Source organism: Balaenoptera ricei, chromosome 19 (genome assembly GCF_028023285.1).
Source record: "Balaenoptera ricei isolate mBalRic1 chromosome 19, mBalRic1.hap2, whole genome shotgun sequence".
Lineage (NCBI taxonomy): Eukaryota > Metazoa > Chordata > Mammalia > Artiodactyla > Balaenopteridae > Balaenoptera > Balaenoptera ricei.
In genome coordinates, this window is record NC_082657.1 from 4158934 (window position 1) to 4180599 (window position 21666).

At 43.0% G+C, this 21666-nt stretch overlaps 1 protein-coding gene across 2 annotated transcripts; it reads right to left on the reverse strand.

The window, feature by feature from the left end:
• Positions 1 to 954: 954 nt before the first annotated feature.
• ZNF331 (zinc finger protein 331) lies at positions 955 to 19421 on the reverse strand. Of its 2 annotated transcripts, XM_059905712.1 has the most exons (5): positions 19277 to 19421; positions 18169 to 18234; positions 10359 to 10443; positions 8597 to 8723; positions 955 to 6009 (listed from the first exon to the last, which is right to left on the reverse strand). In XM_059905712.1, exons 3-5 carry the CDS (start codon positions 10365 to 10367, stop codon positions 4679 to 4681), a joined length of 1467 nt encoding a protein of 488 aa, XP_059761695.1. In that variant the 5' UTR covers positions 10368 to 10443; positions 18169 to 18234; positions 19277 to 19421; the 3' UTR covers positions 955 to 4678. The 2 variants fall into 2 exon arrangements, with proteins under 2 accessions (XP_059761695.1, XP_059761696.1); XM_059905713.1 differs by lacking the exon at positions 18169 to 18234.
• Positions 19422 to 21666: the final 2245 nt, after the last annotated feature.

Here is a 21666-nt window from a genome sequence, read left to right on the forward strand (position 1 = left end):
TCCCCTCTCAGAGATCTTACTCCCATATTCTTATGGGAAGCAGAGGGGTGATGGTCATCTATAACTGCTTCAAGGCTGAGTAGGAATATCGACCCTGCCTGTCAGGGAGTAAAAATCTCTGGATGCCTGATCTAGGGGCCCAGGGACAGGACAGCTCCTTGTTTTAAGTCGGTATGGGCTGGAATCCTCACATAGCCATACATCTTGGTGTGGAACTGCTGTAACTGATTCCATAACCTTTCTATGAATCTCCTTGATGATGAAGCACTTTTTGTAACAGCATCAGAGTACAAAAATATCTATCTATAAATGACAAGAGATTTTAGATGCTGTCCCTTCCAAGGCAGTCTCCCAACCAGGTGTTAGAGTGCCCAAAAAGCTGTCTCAGAGAAACGGCACAGAATGTGTCACCAGTGGTGTTGACGATGAGAGGGAGTTGGTCTAGCTTATCACTGCCCCTTCGTGGCTTGCCAGCTGAAACCGTGGAACTCAGATTGGGACTTGAACCCACGCACCAGGAACTGAACCCAGCCAAAACCCAGACTGGGCCTTGAACCCAAGGTCTTTTAACTGAGATCACACACCTGGTCTCAGGACTTAATGAGGCTCAGTTTCTTGATGTCTCATCACAGAAAGAATTCAGTGAGAGACAAAGTGATAGTAAGAAGTGGATTTATTTATAGAGAGAAACACAGTCCACAGACAGAGTGTGGGCCATCTCAGAAGGTGAGAGAGGCCCTGAAAATGTTTAATTAATGCTATAAAATAGTATATTCTTTTAAGTGGGAATGTTGAGTCAAAGACATGCACATTTAAAATTTTCGACAAATGTTGCCAAATTGCAGAAGACACAAATATGACATCCACACATGTAATTAAAATTTTCCTAGTATCACATTAAAAAAGGAAAAAGAAACAGATACAGTTAATTTTAATAATACACTTTATTCAGTTCAAAATATCCAAAATGTTATCATTTAAACATATAATGTAAAAATCACTAATGAGATATTTCACCTTTTTTATTTCTGAACAGTCTTCAAATCTCAGTGTGTATTTTACACTTACTTTACCACCTGGCCACATTTCAAGTGCTCAAGATTTTATGTGGCTGTTTGTTACCAAATTGGATAATGCTGACCTAGAATCTTTTCCCATGCTTACCTATTGGTTTAGTGCAGCAGTCAGGTAAACTCTGGTCCATAGCTCAAATCTTGATTGTGGCTCTGATTCTGTTTGATTTAGAGGCTGAGTGGTTTTTATTAAAAGGTTGTAAAAATAATAATAATAATAAAATAAAGAGGAACATGTGGTCCAGAGCATATGTGGCCTGCAAAACCTAAAACATTATTTGGCCCTCAACAGAAAAACTCTGGCGAACCCTGGTCTGGCGTAACTGAATGCACTCAGGTTTATTCTGTTTATTTGCAATGTCAATGCGTTCAAGTTTCTTTGCTTTTGTGATGTTTCACTTTAGCCACACATACCTAGAAGAGACTGGAAGCATCTCTAGTGATCTTTGACTTCTCTTTGCATAATCGCTTTTTTCCCCCCTTGGTCAATCTAGCTAAAGGTTTGCTCATTTTGTTCATCTTCTCAAAGAACCAACTTCTGGTTCTGTTGATTCTTTGTATCATTAAAACAATTCTCTATTTCATTTTTCTCCACTCTAATCCCTATTATTTTCTGCCTTCTGTTGCTTTTGGTTTTGTTTGTTCTTTTTTTTAGTGTCTTACCATGTAGAGTTAGTTTATTGATTTGAGATCTTTCTTCTTTTTCAATGTAGGCATTTCCTGCCATAAACTGTCTTCTGAGCGTGCCTTTCATGGCATCCTGTAAGTTGTGGTTTGTTTTGATTTTCACTCCTATGTATTTTCTAATTTCCCTTATGATTTCTTCTTTCACCCATCTGTTGCTTAAGAGTGTGTGGTTTAATTTTCATATAGTATTCTTGTTTTCCTTCTGTTGATTTCTAGTTTCATTACATTGTGGTCAGGTTTCAATCTGTGCTTTTAATTTTTTCAATTTGTTGAGATTATTTTGTGGCCTAACATAGGGTCTATCCTGGAGAATGTTCTATGTGTTCTGTTGTTGGTGGAATGGTCTGTATATGTCTGGCATCCCTCCCCCCAAATATGTTCCATGTTCCCTCATTCCCTCCCTGCCGAGGATCCAAATCCTTAACCTAACCCTAACACTAAGGTATACGTAATCCAAGGACAAAGTAACTTGAATTGAAATGTAACCCCAACCCTGAGATAAACCAAACATAAGGCCTACATCAACCTGATTCTGGACCCTCTGTCAGCCTTCATAAGGCACTCCTCTGGGCTCTAACCACACTGCCATCCCCTGTGCCACAGTTCTCCCACTGGCTGTAGCACCCACCCTAGATCTCCCAGGCCACATTCATGGATAGCATTCAAGTTCTCCAGCTCTCAGAGGCTCCCCTCCTGGACTCTCTCCTTTTCTCCAGTCTCCCAGGACCTGTCTGAGCTCAAGCCTCTCCCTCCTAATGCACCAGGCCCTCCCATGGCCATCAGCCCCACCCCTAGCTTTTCAAACTCACTCCCATGGGCTCTAGTCCTCTCCCACCCATACTCTTTGATTCCCCACCATGGGCTCAAGTCCTTTCTCCAAGACAACCCACTTTCTTCACTCTAGGACTGACCCTCTTAAGACAGCTCAGGTCCCTCCGGAGTCTAACTGCTCCCTCAGCTCTCTCAAGGACTTGATGCTAGGCCCTGGCCCCTTCCCCAGGGAAAATCCACTTGCCTCCCTTGAGCATCACCTTCCCATCCCTGTTGCGGGACCTCCAGGATTTGGAGAGGTCCAGTGTGCTGGTTCTATTCCTTCTTTTTTTTTTTATAAATTTATTTATTTTTGGCTGTGTTGGGTCTTCGTTGCTGTGCGCGGGCTTTCTCTAGTTGCGATGAGCGGGGGCTACTCTTCATTGTGATGCGTGGGCTTCTCATTGCGGTGGCTTCTCTTGTTGTGGAACATGGGCTCTAGGCACATGGGCTTCAGTAGTTGTGGCACGCGGGCTTCAGTAGTTGTGGCTCACAGGCTTAGTTGCTCCGCGGCATGTGGGATCTTCCCGGACCAGGGCTCGAACCCATGTCCCGTGCATTGGCAGGAGGATTCTTAACCACTGTGCCACCAGGGAAGCCGCTGTTCCTTCTTGAACAGGCCATGTTTGAACATCCAACAAAGACACTGGCTTATAAGCAGTTTTAACGTCAGCCATTCTGGTGTGTGTCTAGTGACATCACATGATGATTTTACTTTGCATATCCTTGAGGAGTGATGACGTTTAATATATCTGCACTTACTTATTTGCCATTTGGTGATCTTAAGTGCTTATGTAAGTCTCCCTCCACCTTTTAATTGATTTGTTGTTTTATTATTATTATTATTATTTTTTTTAAAATTTATTTATTTATTTATTTATTTTTGGCTGTGTTGGGTCTTCGTTTCTGTGCGAGGGCTTTCTCTAGTCGCGGCGAGCGGGGGCCACTCTTCATCGCGGTGCGCGGGCCTCTCACTATCGCGGCCTCTCTTGTTGCGGAGCACAGGCTCCAGATGCGCAGGCTCAGTAGTTGTGGCTCACAGGCCCAGTTGCTCTGCGGTATGTGGGATCTTCCCAGACCAGGGCTCGAACCTGTGTCCCCTGCATTGGCAGGCAGATTCTCAACCACTGCGCCACCAGGGAAGCCCTGTTGTTTTATTATTGACTTGAAGGATTCTTTTTATCCTTTCTTTGTGAATCCTTTGTCAGGTTTATGTAAATATCTTCTCCCAGTCTTCTTGCTTTTTCACCACCTTCATGGTGTCATTTGATGATCAGAACTTTGTACTTTTGATGAAGTCCAACTTAATAACTTTCTACTTTCTGTTTAATGTCTTCTGTATACTAAGAAATGCTGCCTACCCCAATGCTGTGACAACAATCTCCTAAATTTTCTTCTATGTTTGTTTTTGGCTGCGCCGCACGGCTTGTGGGATCTTAGTTCCCCGACCAGGGATCGAACCTGTGCCCCCCTGTGGTGGAAGCATGGAATCTTAACCACTGGACCACCAGGGAATTCCCCATGTTTTCTTCTAGAAGTTTGATAGTCTTTTCTCAGCTCACTGCACCCGCAGGGGGTCTTGTAAAAATTCACTAATAGCAACGTTAATGGTAATGAGAACAACAACAACAGCTAATATTTATTGAGCTTACACAATATTTCAGATACACGTTCAAGGAGCTTACATGTACCAAACTCATTTAATCACCACAACAGCAGTATTAGGTAGGTGTGATTATCCCCATTTCACAGATAATGCACAGGGAGTAATAGCTAATTTTCTCAGTGCCTCACAGGGAGTAAAGAGGTGGGACGGTGATGGAAACAGGTAGGGGTATGTACCACGAGAAAAGCTCTCCCACATATGCTGCATTAGCAGAGTTTTACCTCAGAACAAATCTGAAATACGACAGAGATGAAATGGTATTGGAAGGTTTCTATGCATTCAGGAAACTAACCTATCCAGTAGAAAATAGTCTACAACTGAGTATGTTGTGATCAATAAGAAAAAGTGATTTCTCCAGTTCTCCAAATTCACCTCTCATATGACTTCTGACATTCTATAAGCAGAAGAGTGACCAGTGAAGGCTTTCTTGTGTTAAGTCTTATCACGGATTTTCCTCTTGTCGTGGAAGAAATGAATGTTGAATAGAGGCCTCTGTACGCTCTTTGTACCCAAAAGGTTTCTCAACAGCATGAATTCTCTGATGTTCTGGAGGATGGTTTACATGTTTACATGCTTTTCCACATTCCTTACACTCAGAGGGTTTCTCACCAGTATGAATTTTCTGATGCTGTGTAAGTTGATGGCCGTGACTGAAGGCCTTCCCACATTCTTTACACTCATAGGGTTTCTCCCCTGTATGAATTCGCTCATGTTTGACAAGGCTTGACCCATAAATAAAGGCCTTTCCACATTCCTTACATTTGTAAGGTGTTTCGCCAGTGTGGATTCTCTCATGCTGAGTAAGGTGATAGCCACAGTTAAAGGCCTTCCCACATTCTGTACATTTATATGGCTTCTCACCTGTATGGATTCTCTCGTGTTTCACGAGACTCGAACCCCAACGGAAGGCCTTCCCACATTCCTTACACTCATGAGGTTTCTCACCAGTGTGAATTTTCTGATGCTGAGTGAGATAATTGACACGAGTAAAGGCCTTCCCACATTCTTGGCACTCATAGGGCTTCTCACCGGTGTGAATTCTCTTATGTTGAACGAGGCTGGAACCACAAATAAAGGCCTTCCCACAGTCTTTACATTCGTAGGGTTTCTCACCACTGTGGATTCTCTTATGCTGAATTAGTTTATACACTCGGCTAAAGGTCTTCCCACAGTCTTTGCATTCATAGTCTTTCTCACCAGTGTGAAATCTCTGATGCTGAGTGAGCTCATCACCACGTCTGAAGGCCTTCCCACAGTCTTTACATTCATAGGGCTTCTCACCCGTATGAATTCTCTTATGAATAACGAGGCTTGAACCCCATCGAAACGCCTTCCCACAGTCCTTACATTCATAAGGTTTCTCACCAGTGTGAATTTTTTGATGTTGAGTAAGCTGATTACCCCAACGGAAGGCCTTTTTACATTCTTTACATTCATAGGGTTTCTCACCGGTGTGAATTTTCTGATGTTGAGTAAGTTGATAGCCTCGGCTAAAGGCCTTCCCACATTCCTTACATTCATAGGAATTTTCCCTGTTATGAAGTCTCTGATGTGGTCGGACAGAGGTATTTTCTCTGCAAGTGGGCGTTTTCCCACAGTTGATTTGATTGATATATCCCTCTTGAGGGACCTGTGGTCCTTCAAATTCACCTTCACACATCCAGTCAAGGCCAAGGGATTTACTTTTTCTATTTGAGTTCTGTTTGGAAAAATTTATCTCATAAGTGCCCTTCCGTGTAGGTAAACTCTTGGTCTCATACGGTGATTCCAAATCTGAAAAAAACAAAACGAAACGAACACAAAAACCCAAAAAACCCAACATATTTTGTTTCTTTTTAAGAAAACAAAAACAAACCTAATCACAAACTAAAACCTTCTCTAACAGAAATAAAACTTCTCCAGTGGGAAAAATATGAATCACCTAGGGCTCTTATTAAAATCTAGATTCCACGTCTAGCATCACAATACTTAATGAGGAAACACTGGAGACATCCCTGCTAAAATCAAACAAAAAAGGCATTTACTATTAGCTCTACTATTTCCTATCAGCTGAAACAATTAAGCAAAAAAAATTAGAGGGACAAATCTCAAAAATGAAGATGAAAAAGAGTACAATTTGTAGATGTGATGATAAACCTGGAAAACCAAGAAAATCAAATATAGCACTACTGTAGGAAAATAAAAATATACAGTTGGATAGTTGTGTATACACACAGAGACACAAGTAATATCATTAAAAGTAATTCTGGATACAAAGATCCAACATTCAAAAGATGATGTGTAGAATTAAATTTAATAATAAAAATTGTGAAACACTTAGGAGGAAATGTTTAGAAAAATCTGAACATCAATAAGGATGCCAACTCAAGGGACTGTAAAACGTCAAACATGCTTAAATTCATGAGTTCATACAGATACTAAAAAAATGTTAAATGGTCAACTTTGGAGCATGCTAGGAAACCAGCCCTTTGTTATTAAAAACTGATAGGTGGATCAGTTTCTCTTTAAAGAATTATTTATAGTGAATAAATGAAGAGGCAATGATAGAATACCACCATTTTGAACCCCCAATGAAATAGTGAATCTAGGTACTGAGTGTCAGTGACTGCTAACACAGCATCAAAAGAGACATAAGCAGATATTGCTTCGTGATGGAAGAACAGAGAACCCAGGAAGCAGTATCACCAAAAAATAGATAAAAAGGAAGAAAGCACATGAAGCTAGGATAACAACCAACTTTCAGAAACTACGAATGGCACAGGGTCCTGTTTTCTATGCCCTTGTTACTCAGTAGGGGTGAAACATGAGAAGGAAAACAAACTGAGAAGGGAATGGGGTGAAGATAAAGTTCAAGGGAGTGACTTCTTCCTCAGAGGCCTTGGGCCTGAGACCTTTGTAGGGAGCTCTGCGAACACCTCAGGGGTGCAGCTGCCCCCTGCCCAGCTGGGCCGCTTGTGGTAATGATGGCTTGCCCGAGCCGGGCTGGCTGTCACTCTCCTCTGCACCACTTCAGTGTCTTTTCCCCTCAACTATCAAAGCTCTCTCCCTTGCTTCCATAAGACAATTGTGTCTGGCTTAGAAATGAGATGTCTTGCTTTCAAAAAAAGAAATGCCACATGATGTAGAACTTAGGAGAAAATTGTTGGCTCAAGATTTTTTGATTGAGCTTTAGTCAAATATGTAACCGCCTAAAAATGACTTCAGGAAAAGAGAAAGGCCTGAAGGATGAACAGGAAACCAGATGGGTAGGGAAAAGGACTATTTTATTCTATTCTATTCTATTCTATTTTACATTTATTTTATTTTTTAAAAAAATTTAAAATTTTTATTTTTATTGTTATTTATTTTTGGTCTTGTGTTGAGGCTTGCAGGATCTTAGGTCCCCGACCAGGGATTGAACCCAGGTCCACAGCAGTGAAAGCGCTGAGTTCTAACCACTGGACCGCCAGGGAATTCCCAAAAAGGTCTTTATTTAAACTTCTGGAGGCAAGTAGAACCTGGCAGTTGAGAGTACAGATTCTGGGGCCAGAATTCTTAGGTTCCAGGTTTGCTTCTGCTTCCTTGATTAAGTCACTTTGTGCCCCAGTATACTCATCTACAAATTAGACGTAATAATTTCCTAGCTCATAAACTTGTGAGAATGGAATGAAACGTATTTGTACATATACATACACAGCAGGCTCAGAATGTTTTCTGGTGCAGAGCAAGCACAGTATTTATTAGCCATTAATATTATGGCTGTTATTTTGCTAACAGAAAAACAAGAAATTTCCTTACATATATACAAGATATTATCATCCAATATTTAACTCAGAATTCATAGATTATAACTTTCAACCTCACTTCAGGTACAATGTGTAGGGAATGCAATATGCTCAGTGTGGTTTTACACAGATTCTGTTCATTCATCCCACCTCTACATCAAACATAGAGTCTGGTTTGCTAGAGAAAATCAAGTCACTGTGTAGAGCCATTTCCCCTAAAGGTGGGTCCCCAAAGTACCATCGACAGCAATTTGGGTGTAAACATAGGCTCGCAGCATGAAGCTTGGTTTCTTTGAAGATGGTCATGAAATAAAATAAATACATTTATTCTAATATATTAAATAACTCTAATCAGTCCTTTGGCCAGTAAGGAAGAGAGGTAATTACAGGAGGGGCCAGACAGAGGTGGGAAGAGCCCTGATGGATGAGGAGGTGAAGGTGCCTACGTAACGCCCATTTCCAACTGGACAAAGCTCAAAACGTCCCTTGGGTGCAGGAAGAAAGAAATTCAACTAGTATCTTGAAAGGTGGTCCTGAAAGGAGAGAGCTGACTGTGCAGGGAGCAGAGTCCAGATTATCTGAGGCAGGCAACTTACCCAGCGAGACCAAGTTACTGTAGTTCTCCAGCATCACGTCCCAGTACAGGTCTCTCTGCGTAGAGTCGAGACATGCCCACTCCTCCTGAGAGAAGTCTATGGCTACATCGGAGAATGTCACCAAACCCTGGAAACGCAAACCCATACGTCCCTGATGAAACGAAAGCACACGGTTTCCAGATGGAGGAGGCGGGAGGAAGGGCTACGCTCCCGTGCAGGGGTGGATACAGCAAGTAGATTAAAAACCTGTGATACGGGGAGGGGCCAGCGAGGACACGACTGTGGCTGAAGCCGAGCCCCTCCTGCTGCAGGGGAAACCACCTACACCCTGGGGAATTCTTTTTTTTTTACTAAATTTATTTATTTTATTTATTATTTTTGGCAGTGTTGGGTCTTCGTTGCTGCACGCGGGCTTTCTCTAGTTGCGGCGAGCGGGGGCTACTGTTCGTTGCAGTGTGCAGGCTTCTCAGTGCAGTGGCTTCTCGTTGCAGAGCATGGGCTCTAGGTGTGCGGGCTTCAGTAGTCGTGGCTCGTGGGCTATAGAGTGCAGGCTCAGTAGTTGTGGCGCACAGGGTTTAGTTGCTCCGCGGCATGTGGGATCTTCCCGGACCAGGGCTCGAACCGGTATCCCCTGCATTGGCAGGCGGATTCTTAACCACTGCGCCACCAGGCAAGCCCTACCCTGGGGAATTCTTAATCATGCCAACCTGTCAGGAAATGGATAAACCAATCCCAGTTTTCCTCTGCTGCACAAGCACAGAGCCTGCTAATGGGCCTGTCTCATGAATTCTCAGCAAGCATGGATTCCTAGAGCATCCTTTTCTCTTTAAGGAGAAAGAAAAAAAATGCCTGGGGTTTGCTTCCCAAATGTAATATAAGATCTTTTATCTTAGAAAATTGGGTTTGCATGTTTGAATGTTTTCAAGTCTCAGGTTCATCATTTTGCCAGGTTATCTTTTAAGCAGTCCACCTTTGTAATGACAAAAGCATTTTTTTTATTCCATCGTATGGAAGGATTAGATTTAACTATGATAGTTACACACTTAGGTTGAGCAAAATGTCTAAAGTTTCCCCAGTTCCAGGAGTATATGATCATTTATTACTCTTGTACGAAATGACCTTCTTACCTGTTACCATCCGCTAGCCTTGCCTTTTCTTTGTTCCTGATTTAGAGGAAACTGGTATCAAATGATTCAGGAGCATACAGACAGGTCTGGGCAGAACAAAATTTATCTCCCGGGTCCCCTGGTCGGACCATGATCTCTGAGTCCACAGGCCCTAATCACAGCTCTACACAATTCTAAAAGCTTCATAAAGTGTGAGCTTTCACTACACACTAAGACTGAGACCACAGAATATGAATGTTCCCTCTTATCTGCCTGGGAAAAAGATCAGTGGAGACGAGTGAGGAATTCTAGTTTTCTCATGTGGTCAAATGGGACCAATGTCTCCAACTCATCAAATCGTAGACTTGACTCAAATATTTCTCCCAAGGTAGTTTCTGCTTCCATTGTTCCAATTACTCCTGACAAAAAAGTGAGTACATAAGAGATACTGAGTAACTAGCTCAAGGGTTAAGTGAGCATTAGTCACAGAGGTGGGCAACAGGCTATGTGGCACTATTATTCACTGGAACAGGAAGAGCTGGGAAGTAGGTACTTGGATGGGACTCACTTGGGCAGGAGACTTCATGATATTTCAGAGAAGTATCCACAGGACCTAAATATCACAATTCAAGAAGGAAAGAGAAAAACATACTTACGTGGGCCATGGTTTTAGAATTCAAGAACTGATCGGTCCTCTTGGGGTCTCCTTTACTGAAGACACAAAATCCAGAGAAGTCAGATCTAGACAAGGAAAAAGAGGCATTAAAATAAGTGCACCTTGGTCCCCAAATGACTTAATACAACCTTTTCACTCCTCCATCTTTTCTTCCAAAGAACCCTCATCTTCTTCCGCCACAAGGCCCCCCACGTAAACACAACGCATCTGGAGAAGATTAAAAGGATTCTGGAAAAAAACAAAACAAGCTTTCCCTGAAACCCCAGGAAACCCAGCTGCACAGACAGGACAGAGGAACTTTTATTTTTTGTCTTGAAGTCAGATCCAGACACTTCAGTGGGAGGATTCCTGGCCAGCTCCCTGTTGGGGGGAATATGGATTAAGAATTTGGCCTTGACCAAAGAGAGGTGTGTGGCCTTTGCCCTCAGCTTCTGAGAGGTAACCTACATCATACCTGACAGGAATGTCTTTGTTTTGGGTAGGGGCAGGGCGCACTGCATCTTAGGGTGGAAGCTGGCCACACCAGAAAGACCAACCAGGTGATGGGTGGGGTTGGGGGAACTCTGGGTCATGGGATATCAGTTGACTTGGAGACTGAGATTAACATCGGGACAACAAATCAATCAATCATGCCTACGTGATCGATCAATCTTGCCTACGTGATCAATCAATCTTGCCTACGTGATCGATCAATCTTGCCTACGTGATCGATCAATCTTGCCTACGTGATCGATCAATCTTGCCTATGTGATGAAGCCCCAGTGAAAACTCTGGACACTGAAGCTCAGGTATGCTTCCCTGGTTGGCAATACCCTGAGCATACCGTCACACATTGACGTCGGCAGAATCACGAGTCCTGACTTCACGGGCAGGAGACACCGTAAGACCCAGGACGGGAACCCTCCTGGACCTCGCCTTGTGCACCTGTTTCCTTGTCGGAGGTTAATCTGTATCCTTTCCCTGTCATTAACTGTATCTGGGGGTAGAACGGCTCTCAGTGAGTTCTAGGAGTCCTTCTGGTCCTGAATTATGAAATCTGAGGGTGGTTTCGGGAAACTCCTGAACTTGCAGGTGGTGTGAGAACTGAGGGGGGGTTCTGGTGTGGAGACTGCACCCTCAAACCTCACTGTGTGAAGCTGGCTAACTCGGGACAGAGGGACGGTGACCTGGATTGAGACCGGGTGTGTTTAGGGAGCTCAGTCTCACTCTGAGCACATCGCGCTCTCTTTGGTCACAGCATCCAGGGTGGGGAGAGGCTGCATCCTTCTGGCCTCTAGACAGTGTGACGTCAGTCAAGACTGGGCAGGTGGGCAGTGTGGAGAAGGAACTGCCCAGGTAGCGTCTGGCACTCTGAATCCAGGAAAGCTGGCTGCATAAATACACGCAGAATATCAGTGTAAAAATGTATTAGGTCCAGTGGTTGGGACTCTGCACTTCCAACGCAGGGGGTGCAGATTCGATCCCTGGTCGGGGAACTAGGATCCCGCATGCCGCACGGTGTGGCCAAAAAATTAAAAAAAAAAAAATGTATTAGTGGGCTATTAAATGCTAAGTTGGAAGAAATACTTAAAGACATGAAAGATGTTTTAGGTATATTGTCAGTGGGAAAGATGTTACAATAATACATTTGTAAAATTCTAAATATAGATATATATACCTACTCATATATATGTATAACATGATACAGATATCTATATCTATGTAGATATATACACACATACAAGATATATGAATACACACAGAGGCACACACATACACAAACAACCCATGAGCCAGCAACAGAAAGAGAGAGATAAAAACAGAAAGAGAGAAACAGAAAAAGCCTGGAAAGATATATCCCATGTGCAGAAAAGAGCCACAAAGTGGCTCTGAAACCGCTAATCTTAGGCCCGCTTGCAAGACTGGGCCCTTGGCTGGCTTTCCAGTGTGTTCCAACCATTCCCCGACTGGTAAGAGTGGCTCGCTGTTCTTAAATTTGTTTTGTACAAGCCACGTGGTTTATGTTGAACACGTGCCTTCCTCCGAGAGCCTGGAATCTGGGCATGTGCTGGGCAGAGGGTGCCTATGTGACTCCCCCATAAAAACCCTGGACTCCCAGGCTCAGGCGAGTTGCTCCTGTAGACAACACTGCATATGTGTTGTTACATCTCGTTGCTAGAGCAATTAAGCATGTCCTGTGTGACCGCACCGGGAGAGGACTCTCGGAAGCTTGGGCCTGCTTTCCTCCGATGTTGCCTGCGTGTCTTTCCCTTTGCTGATTTTGCTGTATATCCTTTCACTAACAAATCTTAGCCATGAGAAGGATGATATGTTGAATCATTATCTAGAGAATGACTGAGCCTGGTGGTGGTCTTGGCAACCCTGGACACCCTTTGATCTTGATTTTCTTCTTTTTAAGTATACCTTGTTAGGTGTTTTAACAACAGTCATGCATTGGCTTAACGTATATAAATGTGTGTGCATTTATTTATTTTAAAGTTATTAAGAGACAGTTAGATTCTCAAGAGATAAAGTTCCACTCTCTTTTTTAAAAAGACTCCTCTGGAACTTGCAGAAAAGGCTCAGAATATATTATCTTTGGATTATTTTACTGAATAACTTCTCTTGGTTTCCTTTCACTACCTAATACCTAAACCAACTCTTTGATGTCTAAATATGCCCACATGTGCTGCAGTACTGACTGGAAAAAAATGACTACAATGCCAAGTGATGGCCTGTAGATACTGACAGTTATCTTGACACTGCTTAGTTTTATGTCTTGATGCAAGGGTGAATTTTGCTTTTGAACTTGTCCTTTCAGCCAGTGTCCTGTAGATAACTGCTAAATCACCTGACCCCGCTAGTCTTCACTTTGCATCCAACACTATTAGAAAAAAATATGTAAGGCATAAAGCTTAGAAAATAAATTTCATTTATCCCTACGTAGAGCCTGTGCATTCAGAATCACTTGGTCGTGACCTGACATCAGCAGCTATCGTGAGAATGATACCCCCTTCCCAGCACTTCTCAGGCCACATCACCTGGAATTCTCCGCAGGCCTTGACCACAGGCCGTCTTGTACTTCTTCTCTATTCAGTGTCCCTTCCTTGCTGGACTACCAGCAATGTACAGGCAACAATGCCTTTTAGTCATCTGTCCTTCTAAGTACTATTGTAGGCACTTAACAGAAGTATGATTTTGACTCAAAATTCCACTTTTTGGAATTTATCCCAAGGAAACAGCTATACTAGTACACAAATAAATGCACAAGAATGTTCAGAGAATTTTTTTTTTTTTGGCCGCACCGTGCAGCATGCAGGATCTTAGTTTCCCGACCAGGGATCGAACCCGTGCCCGCTGCAGTAGAAGCGTGGAGTCTTAATTACTGGACCACCAGGGAAGACCCCAGAGAATTTTTTTTATTGGATAGTTTTTTGTTTTTTTTTAAAATTGAGATAACTGTACATTCAATGTGCAGATGTAAGAAATTACAGAGAGGGATCCTGTGTTCCCTTTATCCAGTTTACCCCAAGGGCAATACCCCAACTGCAAACCTATAGTACAATATCACAGCCGGGACCTTGACGTCAATACAATCCATCAGTTTTATTCAGATTTCCCAGAGGATCATTTTAACAAATGAAAAGAGTAGAAATATAAATATCTCCCAGTAGAGGATAGATTAAATAGATTGCAGTCTGTTACAATGGCATACTATACATTTACCAATAATGATATTGACTTAACATTAATTGAGAAAAAAATTTAAGATGAATTACCCAGCGGAGAAGGCATGTTTAAAAAGGTACAGGTAGGGGCTTCCCTGGTGGCGCAGTGGTTGAGAATCTGCCTGCCGGTGCAGGGGACACGGGTTCGAGCCCTGGTCTGGGAGGATCCCACATGCCGCGGAGCGGCTGGGCCCGTGAGCCACAACTACTGAGCCTGTGCGTCTGGAGCCTCTGCTCCGCAACGGGAGAGGCCGCGATAGTGAGAGGCCCGCGCACCGCGATGAAGAGTGGCCCCCGCTCGCCGCAACTGGAGAGAGCCCTCGCGCAGAAACGAAGACCCAACACAGCCAAAAATAAAAATAATAAATAAATAATAAATTAAAAAATTTAAAACAAAACCAAAAACATAAAATCTGGAAAAAACGTTGAACACCTATATACCCACTGCAGACTTTACAATTAGTAAAAAAAAAAAAAAAAAAAGGTACAGGTAATTTGGGACAAGAGGTCTTCACGAATTTAAGAACAAGGCTCCGTGGTCTGACTTTCAGGATATGGATCTTTGCTCTGACAGTTACTAACTTCACAGTATCTATTTCCTGACAGGTTAAGACAGGGATAAAAATCGTGCCTACCAGGTATGACTTTCTCGACTACTAAGAAGATAATCCACATAAAACACAAAAACATGTAACAATTATTTAATACAAGTTAGCTGTTATGGTTTAAGATCAATAACATTACACATCCCTTAATTCGTTTTTATAAAACAAACTCAAGCCTGCTGTTTCCCGTTTTTCTTATGCTAAAATATGTATTTCTCAAAACTGCTGTTTGTTTATATAATCAATGCTGACTAAAAACTTTCAAGATCCCCTTAAAAATGAAATTCTTTCCAATGAACAGCATTAGCAAAAAAAGATTCTGAGACAGATAACGAGGAAATGTTCCCTTGCCACCAGCAAAGAGAGGGCCAGACACGATTTCTGTACCCAATTCCAGCTCAAAGAATCTAAACTGAGAAGATGCCAAACTGAGAACATTAGTAAGTGGTTGAATCTTGTCTTCTATGTGACATGGGAGATTCAGGTGAACATTTTAAACTTGTCATCTCTTGTTCACGTATCTGCCCATGGAAATGTCACTTGTGCAGGCCACATTTACTATGTATCAGTGATCACTGTCCTGTTCTGTGAAGGCAATACTCAACTCCTAGAAAATCTAATTTTGAAAGTCTGTCTTTCTTTTTTTTAAAAATTTATTTATTTATTGGCTGCGTTGGGTCTTTGTTGCTGCTCGTGGGCTTTCTCTAGTTGTGGCGAGCGGGGACTACTCTTCATTGCGGTGCACAGGCCTCCCATTGCGGTGGCCTCTCCTGTTGCGGAGCACGGGCTGTAGGCACGCGGGCTGCAGTAGTTGTGGCACGCGGGCTCAGTAGTTGTGGCTCGCGGGCTCTAGAGCGCAGGCTCAGTAGTTGTGGCACACGGGCTTAGTTGCTCCGCGGCATGTGGGATCCTCCCGGACCAGGGCTTGAACCCATGTCCCCTGCATTGGCAGGCGGATTCTTAACCACTGTGCCACCAGGGAAGTCCCAAAAGTCTGTCTTTCTTGATAACTTGTTGCCATGGGATTAGTTTCAAATGGTGCCTCTCTAATCCTTTAAGGTGTAAATATGTGAGAGATTCTTTTCAAAGCAAGAAGGGGATCACTGGGCACACCTCTCCCCTCTCCACATGCACCAAGGTATAATGTGACCCTTGGCTGAGTTGGATTCCTTTTACAAACTAAGATTTGTAAAGTCTTGGGCTCACTTACAGACCAATTAGCAGGATTCAGTGTTCCAGAAATAAAACACACACATATGCTTAGAGGGGGAGGGGAGGACTGGAAACATACCTACCAAAATATCAACAGTAATTATCTCTGGAAGGTACAGTAATGGGTAGTTTTCTGTTTCTTCTTTTTTTTTAAAATTTTATTTATTTATTTATTTATTTATTTATTTATTTATTTACTTATGGCTGTGTTGGGTCTTCGTTTCTGTGCGAGGGCTTTCTCTAGTTGCGGCAAGTGGGGGCCACTCTTCATCGCGGTGCGCGGGCCTCTCACTGTCGCGGCCTCTCCTGTTGCGGAGCACAGGCTCCAGACGCGCAGGCTCAGTAATTGTGGCTCACGGGCCTAGTTGCTCCGTGGCATGTGGGATCTTCCCAGACCTGGGCTCGAACCCGTGTCCCCTGCATTGGCAGGCAGATTCTCCACCACTGTGCCACCAGGGAAGCCCCCTGTTTCTTCTTTATAAGTGCTTTAGAGGACTGAAATTTTTTTCAGCAGGCCTGCATTAATCCCATTATAAGAAATATACCTTAAGATAGTACCAAATTAAAAAAAAAATTAACAAAGAAAAGGACTACAGTTATGAGGGGGCAGGTATGTTTCAGCCATTAAGTGAACTTTGAATAGATAGGTCTGTGGTAGGCAAAAGAACAGTCTCCCAAAGATGTCCATGTCCTAATCCTGGAACCTGTGAATATGTTACATTACACAGCAAAAGGGAGTTAGGTTGCAGAGGGACTTAAAGTCCCGAACCATCTGGCCTTAAAATAGGGAGATTATCCTGAATTATGCCAGGTGGGCCCAGTGTAATCACGAAGGTCCTCAAAAGTAAGTAAGGGGGATGAAAGAGGAGAGAAAGATGTGAGGACAGAAGCAGAGTCAGAGGGACTAGGCTGTAGTACTTGGGGTTTTGAAATATGTAGCCCTCACTCAGGGTGACACAGTCTTTGAAAAAAATGAGTAACTTTACAATGGAGGAAACTGACAAACACTACCTAAGCCAGATGATCAAGTTCAACCTCACCAATCATAAATCTTGTTGATAGTATGCCTTCTTGCTATGATGTGATGAAAGTGGTAATTTACTGCTGTGATCTTCCACCCCCAAACCCATAAACCCAGTCTAATCATGAGGAAAAACATCACATTCCAATAGAGGGGCATCCTACAAAATACCTGACCAGTACCACTTAAAAATGTCACAGTCATCAGAAACAATGGAAGTCAGAAATGGGCACAGCCAAGAGGACCTTAAGGAAACATGACAACAAAATGTAATGTGGTATCCTGGATGGGATCCTGGAACAGATGAAAACCATTATGTAAAAAGTAAGGAAATCTGAATAAAGCAAAGACATCACTTGATGATAATGGTTCAGAATTGAGTTGTTGATAATAGAAGACACTGGGTGCAGGGTACCTGGGAATTCTCTGTATCATCTTTGCAATTTTTCTTTAAGACCATTCTAAAAAATAAAATCTATTAAAGAAGAACAACATGCAACCATATGTAGCCCACAGAGCATGAAATATTTAATATGTGACCCTTTAGAGAAAAAGTTTGCCAAACCCTGCTCTGGATCCAGAACTCATAATCAGCATTAAACTATACTGCTTCTCACAGTTCATACAAAGATATAACCAAAACATGTTGAAACTGTCAGACCTCAAATAAGACCTGGCTAATACAACAAATTTCTATTTATTGATTACTGAAAAAAAAAAAATCCTTGCCTTTGATGACAAAGACCTTTGCTCAAACCCCACTCTTAAAAGCCTCACAAAGCAAAAAAAAAAAAAAAAAAAAAAGCCTCACAAAGCTGATAACTTTGTCATTGACTGACTAAAACAATCAAACCTTCTCCTTTCTTACTGTGCTCTGAAAGTCAGCCCTGTGGAAAAGACCAAAGATATCTAGCCTTTGATTCCACCTAAAGATTAATATCCTCCTTACCAAATCACACACTAGAAGTTCTCACATTAACCTCCCAGTAGTATTCCTCGATCCTAGCGGAGTCTTAGGAGACCACGCAGGAGGATGTGAACAATTTGCTTACTGAATATGTGAGTACTCATTGGAGAGGGTTGGTCAATGGGGAATACACATTCATGACTCTTGTCACACCACTTGGGAAGAAATTACTGGGTCAAGTCGCTATTAAAGAGGATATTTTGGGGCAAGGAAAGCAAATATTCTTAAGTGCTATAAACACAAATCATTTACTGAACAAGAAAGTAACTCATCTGAACCTTGATTTCAAGATCTGTGATGATGATTCTTTCTCCTTGGGATGCTTTTTCTGGAGGACAGCTGGCCTGGAGGAAAGAGAGGTCAGAATGAGACACTAGGGCTTTTCTGGAGCACAGACTACATCCGAAAATGCGCTCCGAGGCCACACCTGTTCCCATGTCTTATCTAAAACCAATCAGAAATAAGAGGGCACCCACATCTGAGTATTTCAGAGATTCGTGGAAACTAGACTCTAGTAATTGGGGTACCCCCACCTCCTAGGTCAGGGACCTCTCGTTTCCAGAAAAGAATCTTATTCCGGAGGCCCTTCCATTCTGTCATTCAGGTAGCCTGAATTTTAGATGGAGAGCACCTCTAGCTCTAAAACGGCCATCTCATGACCATGTCTGTGCCATTCTTGTCATTTTCACTACAGCGTTCAGGCTGTGACTTTCCTTTGGGGCCACTGTGCCCAAACAAGTACCAGCATGGTTGGAACGTGAAGGGAGAGGAAGCAGCAGAGACATCAGAGCTACAGGTTACACACACTCAATCCGGGGCCACACACCCAAATACAGTCCTGCACCTGTCACAGCTGAACAATCGCATACACGTCGGCTCTGTCACACCGGCTGACACCCACGCCAGAGACATGGTACACGGCTGCGCCAACCCCACAGAAATGCAACGGCGCATCTCATAGCCTCGGGGACACATCTGGGCCCCGCCACCCCCACAGAGCCCACACGCATGTAATTCACACAGAGCACAGTGGAGGAGTCACAGCCCGGCCGCGTCACCCCTACATATGCTCACACGCACGGGAGGCACACAAACCGGGAGGGGGCCGCGTCTCGTCCCCCCCTACACACACTCACGCGCAAGTGCGTCACAACCACAGGGACCTGGCCTGTCTCCCTCACCGACGCCCACGCGCACATCTCAGTCTGTAGACATGGCCGAGCCCCTGATCACACACACAGACACACACACACGCACACGCTCGCACTTCTCCGCAGCGCTCCCGAAGCCAGAGGCCGAGGCTCCGTTTCGGGCCTCTTCTCCTCCCTCATCGCCATCGCCCGCCGTATTCCGCTCTGTTTTCCTCCTGGGATGCTAATTACTCACCGTTTGGGGCCCAGCAACCGACGGCGTCGGGAGGGCGCGCCGGCGTTGAGGTTAACTCCGGACAGGGTCACCAGGAAACCAGAGCTTGAATAAAAATCCTTCTCGCAGAAAGCGCACCTCCCAGCATGCAACTCCCCGAGCTGCTAATGGGGCCGTGCCCCAGAGCCCTCTGGGAAACGTAGTCCGGAAACCCGGGAATCCGCGGGGCTGAAAACGCACGGCCTCTCTTTCCCAGCATGCAACTCCACAACGGCACTAATAGAGCTGTGCCTCAGAGATTTCTGGGAAATGTAGTTCGCATCTCAGGTAATACACAGGCCGTCAGAAGGCTTCTCTCCCTGCCTCTAGAGGAGCTGTGACTTGGGAGGGAGCGTGTTTCAGAGTCGCAGAATTTGTAAATGCTGGGAGACGTACCAGCCGTTCAGATTTCTTTTCTTTTTAAAATTATTATTATTATTATTATTTTAACAGGAGAAAAGCATACAAATTTTATTAAATTTTTACATGTACATGGGAGCTTTCAGAAGAGAATGAAGCCCTGAAGAAGTAACCAGAGCAGGAAGCTTTTATACCTTTTAGACAAAGAAAGGATAAATTTGTGAAGTACTGACAGTGCAATGGGCTAGTGATAGTCCGATTAGGGCCTGGTAATCCTTATCTTCATTTAATGAGGTTTGTTTGCAGATTCCTCTGGTGCCATCTGTGGACTGGTAAGAGTCTATCTCCATTAAAAGAAGAATTTATTTCCTGCCTTTGGACAGAGAAGGGGGATCTTTCTGCATGTTTACCGCTTCTTAATTGCCTTCAGCTCAAAATAATTTTTATGTCAAAGAGGCATATTTTAGGCTGACATACCTGGTTTCCGTCAATTATGATACAGGCATTGCTTGCAGTAAGGAAGGCCATGAGATCTTTCAGTAAGTGTTCTCTTTTTGTATATCATGCTGTTTTATACTGTTTATGTATTAGTTTAATTTAGGTTTATTTGCTGTGAGTCAGTAATACTCATATTTACTTTCTAAGGTGCCTACGAATTTTGTGCTAAGATCTCACCCCATCTTATTAACACCTCTACTATGAAAGAGCTCAGTTTCTATCCTGGGGGTTTACCTGCCTCCCATAAATTGTTTTTGTTATTGTTGTTTTTCAAACAGGTTTTATTGATCTTCTAATGGGACCAAGTGAAACACATACATAAACCAGTACTCTCAATTGTTTATGCATTTTTGTGTAGGGATGGCATTTCCCTAGATTATTCTAATCTTTTCTTTATTTTTTATTCTAGTTGATTTACATATTATATTAATTTCAGGTGTACAACATAGTGATATAATATTTTTATAGGTTATACTCCATTTAAAGTTATTAAAATATTGGCTATATTCCCTGTGCTGTACAATATATCTTTGTATCTTATTTGTTTTAAACATGGTACTTTCTACCTCTTAATCCACAACCCTTATCTTGCCCCTCCCCCAGTACTCCTCCCACTGATAACCGCTAGTTTGTTCTTTCTATATGTGTCTGTTTCCGTTTTGTTATATTTATTCATTTGTTTTCTTATTTAGAGTCCACATGTAAGTGATAGCATACAGTGTTTGTCTTTCTCTGTTTGACCTATTTCACTAAGCATAACACCCTCCAGGTCTATCCATGTTGTTGCAAGTAGCTAAAATTTCATCTTTTTTTATGGCTGAGTAATATTCCATTGAATATATAAACCACATCTTGTTTATCCATTTATCCGTGGATAGACACATAGGGTTGCTTCCATATCTTGGCTGTTGTAAATCATGCTGCTATGAATATCGGGGTGCGTGTATCTTTTTGAATTAGTGTTTTTATTTTCTTTAGATATATACCCAGGAGTGGAATTGCTGGATCATAGGGTAGTTCTATTTTTAGTTTTCTGGGGAACCTCCATACTGTTTTCCATAATGCCTACATACACCAGTTTACATTCACATCAGCAGTGTACTAGAGTTCCCTGTTCTCCGTACCTTGGCAACATTTGCTATTTGTGGTCTTTTTGACCATAGCCATTCTGACAGGTGTAAGGTGATATCTCATTGTAGTTTTGATTTGCATTTCCCTGATGATTGGCAATGTTGAGCATCTTTTCATGTGCCTTTTGGCCATCTGTAGGTCTTCTTTGGAAAAATGTCTATTCAGGTCTTCTGCCCATTTTTTTTTTTTTTTTTAAAGGTGTAGGCTTATTTATTTATTTATTTTTGGTTGTGTTGGGTTTTCGTTTCTGTGCGAGGGCTTTCTCCAGTTGCGGCGAGTGGGGGCCACTCTTCATCGAGTGCACGGGCCTCTCACTATCATGGCCTCTCTTGTTGCTGAGCACAGGCTCCAGATGCGCAGGCTCAGTAATTGTGGCTCACGGG